The sequence below is a fragment of the Paroedura picta genome, chromosome 2 (genome assembly GCF_049243985.1).
Source record: "Paroedura picta isolate Pp20150507F chromosome 2, Ppicta_v3.0, whole genome shotgun sequence".
Taxonomy (NCBI): domain Eukaryota; kingdom Metazoa; phylum Chordata; class Lepidosauria; order Squamata; family Gekkonidae; genus Paroedura; species Paroedura picta.
This window is the reverse complement of record NC_135370.1, coordinates 73,743,940-73,759,348: the sequence shown is the minus strand read 5'-3', so window position 1 is coordinate 73,759,348 and position 15,409 is coordinate 73,743,940. Positions and strand designations below refer to the sequence as shown.

The window sequence follows — 15,409 nt, the reverse complement described above, 5'->3', positions numbered from 1 at the left end:
AATCTTGCGGGGCGGGGCAGGCTAGTCAGTGTCTTGGAGGGATTCATAGGCAGATGGATTCTCAGAACAAGAAGTCCAGTGTCTTCTTGATGTTCTTTCTGGGCCTCAACCATAGGCCTGGTGGAACAGCTGTGTCTTACAGGCCCTGAAGAACTGATTAAGGTTCCATCAGGCCCTGGCTCTGGTTGAAGTCAGTTTTACTTCTTTGGGGCGGGGGACCCTGAGCAGATTCTGATTGCTCGACTTTAATGCTCTTTTGGGGACATAGTGGAAGAGATGGTCCCACAGATATGAGAGTCCCAGGCTATTTAGGACCTTGAAGGTAATTCCCAAAATCTTGAACCTGATCTGGTTCTCAGTCTGGAACCAACACAGCTGGGAGAGCACAGGTTGAATATGTGCTCTCTATGGAGTCCCCTAAGCTAGCGATCCCCATCCTGTGGGCCGCGGACCACATGTGGTCCTTCGACTAATTGGAGGTTGGCCCCGAAGGACGCCTTCTCCCTCCCCCTGTCATGAGTTAAACTGTCAGTTTAACTGTCATGAGTTAAAATTTCCATGAAAATAAAATGTTCCTTGTGTTCATTGTTGTGGTGTGTCTGTATCTTTTTTTGAAGGGATGCTTAAACATTACCATAGCGATCAGAGAGCACTAGGGCAGTGGTTGAGAGCAGAGGAGTAAACTACCCCCCCACCGGGCCTCAGTAAAAGGCGTTGAGTGGTCCCCAGTGAGTGGTCCCCGATGATAAAAAGGTTGGGGACCACTGCCCTAAGCGGCTGCATTTTGGACCACCTGAAGCTTCCAGAGCAGTTTCAAGGGGAGCCCTGCATAGAGCAAGTTAGAGTAGTCTCATCTGGAGATGACTGTTGTGTGGATCATGGTGACTAGGTCAGATGCCGACAAGCAGAGCACCAGTTTCATGCTTGGTTGAAGGTGAAAGAAAGGGCTGCTGAGCAACATTTGTGACCTGGACCTCCATAGATAAGGAAGCATCCAGAATTACACCCAGGCTCTTGACAATGGTCGTAAGTGTCAAACTGACCCTTTCAAGAGCTAGGAATTGCCCTGCTTCCTCTGCAGCATGCTGACCCTGCCAGAGGACCTCAGACTTAGCTGGGGTTAACCTCAGCTGACTCTCCTTGAGCCAGTCCACCAGGCCTCCAGGCATTTGGCCAAAGAATCTGGGGATATAGATGAATGGCTGCCCATCAACTGAAATAGCTGTCTGTCATCAGCATACTGATAACAATCCAGCCTGAAGCTCCAGACCAGGTGGACAAGGGGATGCATGTAGAATATTAAATAACTCTGGGGAAAAGCTCCCTATGAGCCCCACATACTAGGGTCTGCTGCTCAGAGGTTCCCTCTCCTAGAATGACCCTCTGTCCCTGACCTTGGAGTAAAGACTGCAGCCATTTGAGGACTGTGCCTTAAAGGCCCACATCAGCTAGACTTTGGGCTAATACTCCACAGATGATAGTGTCAAACACTGCTGTTGTCCAGCAAGAACAGCAGCACCGACCTGCCTAGACCCAGCTGCCTCTAAAGATTGTCTTTAAGGGCAACCAGATCTGTCTCCACCCCAGGGCCAGGTTGAAATGGGCCAAGAGTCACTGTTTTATTGAGAAAACTCTGTAACCATCCCATGACTGCATGTTCATCTACCTGACCCAGAAATGACACATGAGAGACTGGGCAGTAATTGGCTGGGTCAGATAGGCCAGCCATGATTTTTTCCAAATTGGCAAACCACCTCTGAACATCTCTTACCTTGAAAACCATACCGGGTCTAGACCACACTTTCTACCACCCTGACAAAAATGGGCTCAAAGGAAATGTGATGAATCAAAAGAAAGCTAAAGGCAGAAAATTATATTCCACAATACTATATTCCTCCTACCACAAGTAGTGTGTTCAGCACTCTTTAACCTGTATCTATATTAAGTGGGCTATAAAATAATTAACAACCACCTATTTACACTACAACTTTATGTTGAATTTGAACCACTTTAACTGTCCTGACTTCCTTCAGAAGTATCCTGGCAATTTTTATTTGATGAAGTGACAACTAGAATTACAAGCCATAGTGAGCTATGTAGTTTTTCTTGGGTCAGACATCCCTAGCAGTGACAGCATCACTTGTGTGAGAGAAGATTGTAACCTCCAGTGCTCCTAGCATTCAGTGGCTTTCTACTAAACAGGTCAGACTGCTAAAGAAATGTTATTTAGGGAGGGAATCAATAAACAACAAAACCACGAATTAGGGGGATATTTTATTTTAGGAAAAGACTCCTCAAGTGTTAGAGCAATGGAAATATTTATTCCCATATCCAGAGAGTCATAGCTGCACTAATACTCATCACCTTCTTCTTCTTCTCCTTCTCCCTCAACGCTATCTGTTCCTACCTCTTCATAATCCTTCTCCAGGGCAGCCATGTCTTCCCGTGCCTCAGAGAACTCCCCTTCTTCCATGCCTTCCCCCACATACCAGTGGACAAAGGCTCGCTTGGCATACATCAGGTCAAACTTATGGTCCAGGCGGGCCCAGGCCTCAGCTATGGCTGTGGTGTTGCTTAGCATGCACACTGCCCGCTGCACCTTGGCAAGGTCTCCACCGGGAACCACAGTGGGGGGCTGGTAGTTGATGCCCACCTTGAAGCCTGTGGGACACCAGTCCACAAACTGTATTGTGCGCTTTGTTTTAATGGTTGCAATAGCAGCATTCACATCCTTGGGTACAACATCACCCCGGTACAAGAGGCAGCATGCCATGTATTTCCCATGTCGGGGGTCACATTTCACCATCTGATTGGCTGGCTCAAAACAAGCATTTGTGATCTCGGCCACAGACAGCTGCTCATGATAGGCCTTCTCTGCAGAGATGACTGGGGCATACGTGGCTAGAGGGAAGTGGATGCGTGGGTAGGGCACTAAGTTGGTCTGGAACTCTGTCAGGTCTACATTGAGAGCTCCATCAAAGCGCAGGGAAGCAGTGATGGAGGACACAATCTGGCCAATCAGCCTATTCAGGTTTGTATAGGTTGGCCGCTCAATGTCCAGATTCCTGCGGCAGATATCATAGATGGCTTCATTGTCTACCATGAAAGCACAATCTGAGTGCTCAAGGGTGGTGTGTGTAGTGAGGATGGAGTTGTATGGCTCCACCACAGCTGTTGATATCTGAGGTGCAGGATAAATGGAGAATTCTAGCTTAGACTTTTTGCCATAGTCAACAGAAAGCCGTTCCATCAGTAGAGAGGTGAATCCTGAGCCAGTGCCTCCCCCAAAGCTGTGGAAGATGAGGAATCCTTGGAGTCCTGTACATTGGTCAGCCTATAGAACAGAAAAGAAAACAAGGAAGTAAATTAGAGAGTGGGGGGGGTTGGGATACTCTATACATTCCTTGGCTTGGAGATACCCTAGGGCAGTGATGGCAAACCTATGGCTCGCGTGCCAGAGGCAGCACTCAAAGCCCTCTCTGTGGGCACATGTGCCATCGCCCCAGCATGAAGTTAGCTGAGTCAGCCTACATGAGGCCCAGCTTCCTGGTGCCCAGAGGATGGGGAGGACTCTTCCCACGCGTTCCCTGGCTTGGGAAGCGATTGGCTGGCTTAGGTCGCTCAGCTGGGCTGGCGTCTGCAAACATCGGCAGGAGCAGGAAGCCTGGGCCAAATACAGCCTGGGGAGAGCAGAGCTGGTCCAGACCCTGCTGGAGACACCACACACTTGCCTGGCCTCACCACGGAGCAAAGGTGAAGATGGAAGGGAGACAGACAAGGGAAAGGTGTGGGGTGGGGGGAAAGGGGGGGACAAAACCTAAACATTAACAGCCCAACAATAAAGGGGAAAAATGAGGGGAAAGGGTCATAGAAGAAGAAGGGGGAAGAAGGGCAGTATTCAGGTTAAATTGCCATGTTGGCACTTTGCGATAAATAAGTGGGTTTGGGGCTGCAGTTTGGGAATCATTTATTTTTGTAGATGATTTTAATGCATGTACTGGCACTGCCCTTTCATTTTGTGTCTCCAGGCATATTAATGAAGGAAACAAGTTTTTTTAACCCGCCTTATAGATCCTCTAAGGATAACAGGATCAATTTGTCTAGTAAACTAATGTCCACATTTATAGATAATATAAATTTGATTATTTTAAATGGTCTTAAGGAGAGAGTAGACCCTGGATAGTTTACCTGACTATTATCTCTGCTGATTTGATTGATCTGATAAACTATCTTGAAGTGGGGGAAACTATTGCTAGCAGTCATATGCCCTATGGAGTTTTTGCTATTAATACATTTGCCTAATGATTTTGGTCTCCAAAATAGTCATCTGATACTCATCTTTCAAGACTATAACCTATTGAGAGCAGTAAAGTCCATATACCACTCGACCTGGAGTTTCTTGACAGCCTTGGAAGGGTTTCTCAGATGTGTTAATTCTCAATATATTTTTAAAATGTGTTAAATATTTATCAGAAGATATGACCATATATGGTTATGTTGACTTGCAACCCCTCCCAAAATGCCCAGTGATGGGCCTGGAGGGGATGAGAAGGGAAGGAGCTCCAAGTGGGCATATATGCAGCTATACTTCCCAAACGCATTCTGCACAATCACGCCATTTCTGGGGTTTTTCAATGCTTGAGAAATGTTTCAGGGGTTTCTCAATGGTAAAAATGTAGAGAAAGGCCAGGTTAGATGGAGCACTATTCAACATAATTTTATCTACAGCAGGGCATGTGTCAGAGGTAATGTGCTGGCCCCTTTATTGTTGCTCCCCCCCTAATAAATTTGCCAGTTGTTTGGAAGCAGTGGCTGGATGGCTCAAACAAAGTTGCCTGAAACTCAGCCCCTCCAAGATGGAGGTCCTGTGGTTAGGCAGAACAGGGCAGGATCAGAAAGTGCATCTTCCCTGCCTAGACAGGGTGCAATTAAGACCCGCACTGGCCGCCAGGAACTTGGGTGTGATCTTTGATTTCTCCCTGTCTATGGAAGCTCAGATCACGAAGGCAGCCTAGAGAGTGTTTTTCCATCTGTGCCAGGCTCAGCTACCAACACCCTACCTGTCCTCTGAACACTTGGTCACAGTGATCCATGCAATGGTCACTTCCAGATTAGACTTCTGTAACTTGCTCTATGTGGGCCTGCCCTTGGCCTTGACCCGGAAATTGAAGCTGGTACAAAATGCAGCTGTGAGGATCCTCACTAGAACACCCTGGAGGGCCCATATCCAGCCAGTGCTGTGGCAGCTGCACTGGTTATCAGTTTGCTTCCGGATCAGGTTCAAAGTTTTGGTTTAAATTTTTAATGCTATACATGGCCTGGATCCCCCTTATCTGAGGGACCACTTATCTGCTTATCCCCCCCCCCCTGAGGGCCCTTTGCCCTGCAGGTACGAATTTGCTAGTTGTCCCGGGCCCCTGGGATGTTAACCAGGACCAATGCATTTTTGGCCGGGGCCCCAGCCCGGTGGAATGAGCTCCCAGAAGAGCTGAGGGCCCTGACGGAGCTCTCTGAGTTCCGCAGGGCCTGTAAGATGGAGCTCTTCCGCCAGGCATTCGATTGAGGCCAGGGTGGTGATTGGAGTTGTGAACAGTGAATCCCCCCTAATTTTAATTTTAATTTAGTTTAATTTATATTAACAGCTACACCCCTGGGTCATCCCTGCTTAATGACCATCAGCGGGGCTTGTCGGCTGCACAGCAGGACTGGAAGTATCTGGGGCTGATTATTTTTTAAGTGTCGCCATCTGTTGTTTGTTGTCATTGTTGTTTAAGTTGTTGGGATTTTATGGGGATTTTATTGTATTTTATCGGACTTTGTGAACCGCCAAGAGACGAACCCTTGTGAGTGGCGATATATAAATTGTAAAATAAATAAATTTATATATCAACAATATGATTTCTGCTCTCTCTGTCCAGAACTGCTAAATTCCATCCATTGCTAATATTAAAATTTTTATTTTACTTCTTGCTGACGATGCCATTCTCCTATCAAGAACAACTTCAGGACTGTTCTTTGTGATAGAAGCTTTTGTCTATTACAGTCTGAAAGAATGCCTGGCAGTTAATTATCAAAATTCCAAGACTTATTTTTTGGGGGAAATCTCATGTACATCACAAGTGAAAAACTCATGGTAACGATATTTAGGAGTTTTCTTATTTTAAATACTTAGCAGTTTGGTTTTAGTAGAGAATAATTTGGTCAGTACAAATGGCTCATGTTAAAAGGCACCAGCAACATCAATTATTATCTGTCATTTATTGTATTCATCTGGGGTTCATTATATCCCAGCTGACATCAAACTGTTTAACGCAGAAATGGCCATGCCAAGTTTATATAGTTTATTATCCAGATTGACAAAATAGGTGTCCTTGGATTCAATTCTTCTTAAATTGCTATGTTCCAGCTATGGAATTCTAAACTGTGTAGTGGGGACAGCCCTCTGAGCTGAATTGGAACAACCATCTCTTGAAGCTCAGGCTTGGTTGAAAGCTTTCCCCCAAGTTAAAATTATACATTCCAACATCCAAGAATGTTGTCCTTGCTGGTCTTAAAGGTGCTACTGGGCTCCAAGAAGGCTACCTTGGCTTAATCAGAGAGGACTGTTCTCTCTCTCACTGGGATAAATGTACTGAGCAATGACTACAGCTCATCAATCTTTCCTTGGACTCCCTTTATTCAGGGAGCCATAAGAATGATTAAGAAACATATATTTCAGCAATTAATTAATTAATTAAACTTCTATACCACCCTCCCAGCAAGCCTTCTCAACCCAATCTATAGAACACAAAGTGTCTGTTCTACTCAATTTTCTGGTATTCTTCCACCTGGAGAGCTTCCCAATTACTGCTCACATTTATCTGTTCCTCATTATAGGTGAGCCTTTATGTTGGCATGCTTCAATGTCCTGTTATCGAGAATTCTGCAAAGGAGATATATTAAGATACCATAATCTGATAGAGTATGCAAGTGTGATGCAGGTAGTGTAAATACCATGTATAATGTGACCTTTGAATGTCATTACTTCTTTGATCCTAGAAATCTTTTAATTCTTCCTTTGCTTTTCAAAGTATAGATCATGTGGAGATACTACTGCCTTTATTAGGGGATAATTGTACACCTGTTACTCTTTTAGCTGCAAAATTTTATGCCTTTATGATTGATTTTTGGAGCCATTCAAATGGAATCTAGCTTTCTCTATATTTTAGTAATCTGCTTATAATTAATACATTAAAAAGCAGTTAGATATACTCCAGTGGATTTGCTACTGTGCATATAGTTTTCTTATTTTCCCACCCATATCTCCATTCCCTTCTTAACACACAAGGCATAATCTAGTTGAAGTTAATCACAACAAAATTAGTCAAGACTAATCACCTAGTACTATGTATGCTTATTTGGAAGTAAGTCCCTATGAGTTCTGTGGAATTTGCCCCATGTAAGAATACAGTAAATGTCTCATTGAAGATCAGTCTGTCATTGAGATTCATTCTCATACAAGTGGGCATAGCATTATGGCAGAAATCCCAGCCTGTTTTTTTTTCAGTGGAATGCATTAGATTTTGCCCATTCTTTTTCTTCTCTTTAGTCAGCCACACATACAAGTACTCTGGAGTACATAGTTAATCCTCAACATAGCAATTTTTCTTGTACTACCAATACTCTGTGCATGAACTCTCTATTAATTTAAGTCACTATTTAAAATAGTATGAGATGTACTGCTGTTTACGATGCTGCTGGAATGATAATTACAACGTCTAGATGAGTAATATAATTAAACAAATTCCCCCTCATTTAATATCATAGAGCAAGGGGGAAAGATATTTAACATTTCTGTGTTTGTCTTTGCAGTGCTGAGGGCTCCTTCCACATCAAAAGTTCACCCAATTATTTCCCCACAACTCCCATGCCATTATATCTACTTACCAACTTCCTGATCCTGTCCAACACCAGGTCAATGATCTCCTTTCCAATGGTATAATGCCCCCGGGCATAGTTATTGGCAGCATCTTCCTTGCCAGTGATCAGCTGCTCTGGATGGAAAAGCTGTCGATATGTGCCAGTCCGAACCTCATCTAGAATTTATAAATATACAACGGGTCAGCTGGTTTGAGAATTCATGATTTTGAAATGTGTCCTCTGTTTTTCTACATCTACAAGGACTGCTCTAATTGAAGACCAAGGCTTAATAGGAATTGGGTTTCATAGTTAAGGACAGCATAGAGTCATAGCCCTGATCTGGAAATCTTTCTGACAGGTATTAAGAGTTCATAGCTAACTTTCCAACATATATATATATAAAGAGAATGGATACTTGAGCCTGGCTTAATATAGTTGAAAGTGCTGCCGTTGAAAAGTGTCTTTAAGGCATAGCAAATTATGCTTAAGAATCCCTCAGATTTGCCTGCATGCCCCATACCTTCCATTGATCTTCCACAGCACTGTGCTTAAAAGAGCTTTGCCCCTTTGAAAATGGATCTTATGGATTCCTAGAACTTGTTTTAGAGAGATTCAGGCATAGCTGACATTAGGCAGTATGAAGCAACCTAACTCATGCAGCTGATTTTGGGGGAAGGGGGGAAACATTAAAGAGCACCCAATTGTTAAGCATTTGGCATATTTTACTATTTTTATCACCATACAAGCACCAAAATGACTTGATCTTTAAATTTAGAGAAATATCCTACCAAAGTAGCCCTTTCTCAGGACAATCTCACCCCTCTTCTGTGATGTGACACTCACCAATTACAGTCGGTTCTAGGTCCACAAAAACAGCCCTAGGCACATGCTTCCCAGCTCCTGTTTCACTGAAGAAGGTATTAAAGGAATCATCTCCACCGCCAATGGTTTTGTCACTGGGCATCTGCCCATCCGGCTGAATCCCATGCTCCAGGCAGTAAAGCTCCCAGCATGCATTGCCAATCTGCACACCAGCCTGACCGACATGGATAGAAATGCACTCACGCTGGGAAAATAAAGACAAATCAATCACTGTTCAGGAACAACAACAGCCTATGATTATGTTGCCATTTCTAGGCAGGTTTCGAGAATCATAGCATCATATAGTTGGAAGGGGCTATACAAGCCATCTAGGCCAACCCCCTGCTCAATGCAGGATCCGCCTAAAGTGGCGATCCCCAACCTGTGGGCTGCGGACCACATGCGGTCCGTCGACTAATTGGAGGTGGGCCGCGAAGGACGCCTCCCCCCCCGCCCTTTACTTCATCCCCCCCCCGGCCCTTTACAACACACTCTGGGTGTCATTGTCTCCCATCACGCCCAGATGGGACTATCTCGTTGCAGGGAAACAAGTTCAGGGTTCCCATTGATTTGTCATTGTTATGAGTTAAAATTTCCATGAAAATAAAATGTTCCTTATGTTCATTGTTGTGGCGTGTCTGTATCTTATTTTGAAGGGATGTTTAAACATTACCATAGCGATCAGAGAGCATTAGGGCAGTGGTTGAGAGTAGAGGAGTAAACTACCCCCCCCACACACACACACACCGGGCCTCAGTAAAATTGTCAAGCGTTGAGTGGTCCCCGGTGATAAAAAGGTTGGGGACCACTGGCCTAAATCATCCAGGGTAAGGATCTGTCCAGATGCTGCCTAAAGACTGCCGGTGAAGGGAAGCTCATCACTTGCTTAGGCAGCCAATTTCACTGCTGAACTACTCAGTGATTCCCCCCCTGATTTCTAGCCAGTACCATTCTACACATAGTTTAAAGCCAGTACTGCAGGTCCTATTCTCTGCTTTCAACAAGAACTGCTCCCTGCCCTCCTCCAAGAGACAAACCTTTCAAAGAGTTAAAGACAGCAATCATGCCCCTCTCAACCTTCTCTTCTCCAGGCTGAACCTTCCCAAGTTCCTCAGCCATTCCTCACACCTTGAATAAATCTTTGTTGGTCTTAAAGATGCTACTGGACTCTGATTTTGTTTAGGAGTGATACAGATAACTCAATTTATAATAATACAGTGATAAATCAACACATAATGATGGCACATTGGGTGGGGCAGATCTACAGTGGTTGTCGTAGGAGGGAGGCTCAGGGCGGGGGATGGGGATGGGAAGCGGTGGTTTGGGTCAACCCCAACCAAATGCCTGGTGGAACAGCTCCCTTTTGCAGGCCCTGCGGAACTGTTCGAGTTCCGTCAGGACCCTGATCTCATTAGATTTTAAAGTTTCTCCTCAGAGCTACCTTTAGTAGTAATTTGAATAAGGTCACTAGATGCCTAAGGAAGGATCCTTTCTTGTCCAAATCCAGTACTCTGTCCACCATACCATAAAGGCTTTTAAAAAGAAATAAAATTGACAGATATTTACATAGTGGAGATAATGCAAAGACTGGGAGCTTTTGGCATAGCAGGCATCTAAAGCTCCCTAAGACTATTTCAATGCTGTGTTAACACTGCCTATTCTTTAAAACTGTGGGTGAGTCAAATGGTGGACCTAACTTGGGAGAGGGGAGGAAGAACCACTCTCCCACCATCATTTCTACTAATTATACATTGGTTCCCTTCTTTTATATATCTTTCATATTCTGAAATGCACCCTGCTGCAGACATCTAAAAACACACTGGCATTCTCAAAGGAGGGATGGCAAGAGGGAGCGATCGCTTGATGACTAGGAAGAGTAAAACTTTAGCTCACTCTCTCCTTCAGTGTAGCTAACCAGTCCCAGGTGAGACTCACCATCTTGCAGAAGCTCTCTTCGACCTGGCAGCGATGAGCTCAGAGAACGAAGGACGGGAATGGAGGTGCTTGGCAGTGGCTGTTTTTATAGCTTTCCAAAGCCCACCCCAATGCAAGTGAGCTCCTTTGTTGTTAGAGACGGACACGGGGTGGCCTTTTCTGAATAGTTTCTCAGTTACAGCCAGACGCAACATGCACCAACTGTGAAAGCAGTGAAAGCAGAGCAAGCCCCCCCCCCCCCGAGTCCTTGGTTACACCAAACAAATCCATAAGCAGGACATGACGTGTGTGTATCTGTGTGTGTGTTGCAGAGCCCCAAAAGATTAATGGGCAGCACACAAACCTTGTTGAGTCAAGCTGCCTATAAAAGCTCGCTGTGATGTCAGGGGACTTTTAAAAGGGGCACTGGATGTTTGGTAATTAGTTCTTCCATCACCTGCCATTATGTCTGCTGAGCAAGTTAGAGGGGCAAATGGGTTAAAGGAAAGAATGGGGGTAGGCAGAGAGGAGACTGGACAGGTGGAAGCACTCCAGGCTCTCTGGGCAGCAAATAAGAAGCAATCACTACTGAATCCCAGCTGGAGAAAGTTGGAGTCCAGCGGCACCTTTAAGACCAACAAAGTTTTATCCAAGGTATAAGGTTTTGTGTGCAAGCACACTTCTTCAGATACAGCACACAACAGCCCACTCACCATGGTTGCAGCTTTGTTGCATAGACCACAATGACCATTAAGCAAACAAAATGGAAACCAAGCCTTGGTTTCAGGCTCAAAGTCCTCTACTTATCTTTATTTATTCATTTTATTTCTAGACCATCTCTTACTGTGATTTGCTGTCTGCCACCCTTGCAGGTGATTTATACCAGCATGGTCTCATGCTCACAGCATAACAGTAATGGAGTGCCACCCCACCCCCAGCCAGTGGTCATGTTTTAGCTGGCAACAGTTGTGGGGAGACAGGTTTGCCATGGAGATACACAGAGTGGGTGCATGGGGGAAATTGTGGCAGCAGTCCCATGGTGGGGCATGACACTGCTCTCATGCTGTACTTAGTGGGATGCACTTTCCTCCCAACTCCAACTGGGGGAGGGAAAGCAGGATCTCGCCTTCGGAGTTTCTGAGCAGAGCAGTATTAGAAATAGGCAACTACAATATCTGTTATCTCTCTTGGCTGTTTCATACTCAGTGCCCCATTGGTGTACAAAATACTCAGGCTGTTTGTGTGTGCGCTTCCTCACTAAAGAAGAAGAGTTGAGTTTTATATGCCACTTTTCACTACATGAAGGAGTCTCAAAGCAGCTTACAATTACCTTCCTGCACAGGATATCACAGCAGGCAGAAGACTGTTTTTTCCCCTCTAACAGAGCATCTTACCGCAGAACCTACAGCATGATGAGTCTTTTATTCTGCTAAAATAAGTTTTGTCCCCTAAGCCAACCCCAAACCCTAACTAAAAAGCCAAATAAAAGCCTGGTTCTTTTCCAGAGTCACAAAAACCTTACCCAAATGTTTTTAAAAGGTTTATTAAAGGTAAAGGTATCCCCTGTGCAAGCACTGAGTCATGTCTGACCCTTGGGGTGACGCCCTCCAGCGTTTTCATGGTAGACTCAATACAGGGTAGTTTGCCTTAACCAGTCACCAGCAGCAAGCTGGGTACTCATTTTACCGACCTCGGAAGGATGGAAGGCTGAGTCAACCTTGAGCCAGCTGCTGGGATTGAACTCCCAGCCTCATGGGCAAAGCTTTGAGATGGCTGCCTTACCACTCTGCACCACAAGAGGCTCTTTTATTAGCCCTTTTATTATTAAAAAGGTTTATTAGCCCTTTCTAAATTGAGCCTGGCTCACCTCCTTCCATCCATTGGCGTTCCATAGACTCTGATTGGCTGACAATCATTGGTATTCACATGAGACCATATTCACAAGGATTGGTTCAGAGCCCTGGTGGAGAAGTGGGGCATATAAGGATGCTTATTAAAGCTGCCTTCCCCACCCCCCGCCCCAATCATTTGCTCCCCTTCTGTGGAAGAATCTCCACTCTCTTTCTCAGCAGCTTAACATCCAGTGCTATTCACTGTTGGCCTGTGTTGCAATTCCAGGGCAACAGGCAAGTCTCAACAGAGATAGCAGAGAGTTAGGGAAGTACTAAAGGCCATTTTCAAGTGCAGGACTGACAGGAGCAGGACAGGGAAAGAAGCCTTTGAGGCTGCTGCTGAGAACCCAAACTCATCTTTCCTCTGAACTCTGGGTTTTCTGAGCCTGAGTTGATCTAATGTTTTAGCTTCTGGAATTTGGTGATTGATTTCAGAGATTAATTTCAGGAACAAGTCCCAGTGATGTAGGCCTCCAGGCCATCCTGCCCAGGAAAGTATTGGTAGTTCTCAACATTGTCCTGTGATCAGCAATGGATCCAAGATGCCCTCAAAGCTGAGCCCGGAAGCAGAGCTCCAGGACAGAGACTCTGCAAAGGAGCAGGTAAGAGACCTTTGGTGGCATGGCTAGGAAAGGGTGATGGGGCTTGTTTGGAGACCTCAGCACTAAATACAGAATAGGCACGGTGGGTGGGAGCAGTGGCTGTAGCTACGAGTCAAGATCTGACTTAACCCTTCCTCACAACTCTGCAAGACAAGTATCAAAATGCCCTGTTTAGTCTAAGGGCACCTTCCTTTGCATTAATGATTACTCTTATAGACCACATTCTATCTGTGTGTGCTCCATAAGAACATAAAGACTTTGGCTACTGTTCCATGAGATGGAGGAAAGAAAGTTCTCCATTTATTTTTGTGCAGGTCAATCTTCTGCCCTGTAAGTACCAACAACTGAATAGAGTCCAAAGTCATGTACAAAACCCAATCTCTTCCATTGCTCCACCAGGTCTTTAACTCCTAGCCTGTTTTGTAATAACTTTCTTCTTTGTGTCTGAACTGGTGTAGCAATTGGATTAGGGAGATACATCCCCATTTTGCCCATAAAAGCTCCACAGAATGACCATAGCCCAGACACTTTCTCTTAGCCTAACCTACTTCACAATTGTTGTGAGAGTACAATGGAGGAGGGAAAATTATTGTACCTTGCCACAAGCTCCTTCAGGAAAGCGGGAATAAAAATGTAGTAAATAAAATTAATCTGTTTTTTAAAGAGAGCGTCAACAATTAACTCCTACTGTCTATGCAGCTACCGACCCTGGTGCTATGAATAAGGAAATAAAGAGGCTGGAAAGAACAAATTATCTGACATTTGTGCATTATGGCCTTTGTTCCCTGTGCCCTCCCCAAATACTCTGGTTTCTTCTTGCAAAGACTTTAGTGGAAGGTCCCAGTGAGATATCCTGTATGCTGAGCCAGTATCACCCCCTGGTGGTTATGTATTTGCTGCAAATTCAGGAATAGCATGGGTTGGTAAATTCTTGTCTACCGTGCTGCAGAATGAAGACAGAATTAAGTGCTAGGGTTCTGGGTGGATGGGTTAGAATAAACTATACCACTTCGAAATGAAGGTGTGTAAGAGAGGGTCAAGGTGTCAAATGATGTCATACAAATCATTACCTAACCCCTCTCTAATAACAGAAATCTAGCTCAGTAGACTGGCCTAAAACCTTGTACCCAATGTGTTGTTTTTTTAATTGCGGTGATTTTTTTTTTAACTCAGGGGGGTAACCAACATTGGCATAACTCACCTTAAAGTTTGAAATAGTTCACTCTATTCCACAAGACCATTCTGCTGCATGCATACACCAGGGCTACCATTGCTTGATGCTGTCAAGTCCAGAAAAGGCTAAATAGGGACAGTTATCATCTTTCCACTAGTTTTTGGGGACACTGCTAGCTATCTGATCTGTTGGAGGCCCTTCAGCCATGCACTTGGTAAGGAAGAACGGTGCAGATGTACCTATTTAGCCAGCATTGGGTGTATTTGGACCCTGCCAGCCAGAATTTGGCAGTCCGCTTTTCTTCTCTGCATAAGCACAATAAGAAGTTGCCTGGGACTTTTTCTGCATAAGTTACATGTAGGACTACAGGTTGGATATGGATTAAATTTTTGATGTGGAAACGTCTTATGGCATGCCCTTGCCCAACCTGGGCATCCAGGGTGTCAGGGCTGGCAGAGCATCTACCACCAGCTCCTCCTGCCGTATTCCTCCCCCACACATGGCAGAGGATGGCCTGGGCCATAAGTGAGACTGAGATTGGTCTGAGAGAATTGTTACTGGCCCAAAGTCAAGCAGCTGTCTGCATATGGAGAAGGAGTAGGGAATCGAGCCCTCCCGAATCATTACACTTGTGGGATCCCAAAACAGTGGCAACCAGAGTGTTGTATTGATCCCAGTGCTGGCCTGGGATCTGAGAAGCCTGGGTGGGAGTGGGTGCTTGCCATGTAAGATGTTTCCACATACATTTCACATAATCTGATTCTCACTTTTTTTTTCATTAATGGAAAGCACTTCCATTAATGGATTAGAAAATTCTGTCTCATCAATCCTGCCAAAGCCCTCTGATCTCCCCCAAATGTAGCTCCTGGGAGGTTAAGCCATTTCAGGGGCCTCAGTGAGAAACGTGGAGCAGAAATTTTTTTTCTTCAGTTAAGAGAAATTGAACTTTGGATCCAACCTTTTTTGTTTATATTCTTTTCATACTATGCTGCCACTTCTGTTTTTTGCTATTTTATTTATTTTAAAACAGAAGCTTTGAGTTGAGTCGCACCTTTAAGACCAACACA

The 15,409-nt window shown here is 44.8% G+C and overlaps 1 protein-coding gene across 1 annotated transcript; it reads right to left on the bottom strand.

Moving 5' to 3' along the window:
- Nucleotides 1-2,261: 2,261 nt before the first annotated feature.
- LOC143829601 (tubulin alpha-1D chain) lies at nt 2,262-10,910 on the bottom strand. The gene is made up of 4 exons (XM_077320770.1): nt 10,696-10,910; nt 8,743-8,965; nt 7,927-8,075; nt 2,262-3,334 (listed from the first exon to the last, which is right to left on the bottom strand). The coding sequence occupies exons 1-4, from the start codon at nt 10,696-10,698 to the stop codon at nt 2,351-2,353; spliced, it is 1,359 nt and encodes a 452-aa protein (XP_077176885.1). The 5' UTR covers nt 10,699-10,910; the 3' UTR covers nt 2,262-2,350.
- Nucleotides 10,911-15,409: the final 4,499 nt, after the last annotated feature.

Bases quoted from the DNA above. Each gene is read 5' to 3' on its own strand.
- LOC143829601 (XM_077320770.1), bottom strand. The intron at 8,076-8,742 runs GTGAGTGTCACA...TATAAATTCTAG, and splicing joins CCTAGAACCGACTGTAATTG to ATGAGGTTCGGACTGGCACA. The intron at 3,335-7,926 runs GTAAGTAGATAT...TCTGTTCTATAG, and splicing joins TGGACAGGATCAGGAAGTTG to GCTGACCAATGTACAGGACT.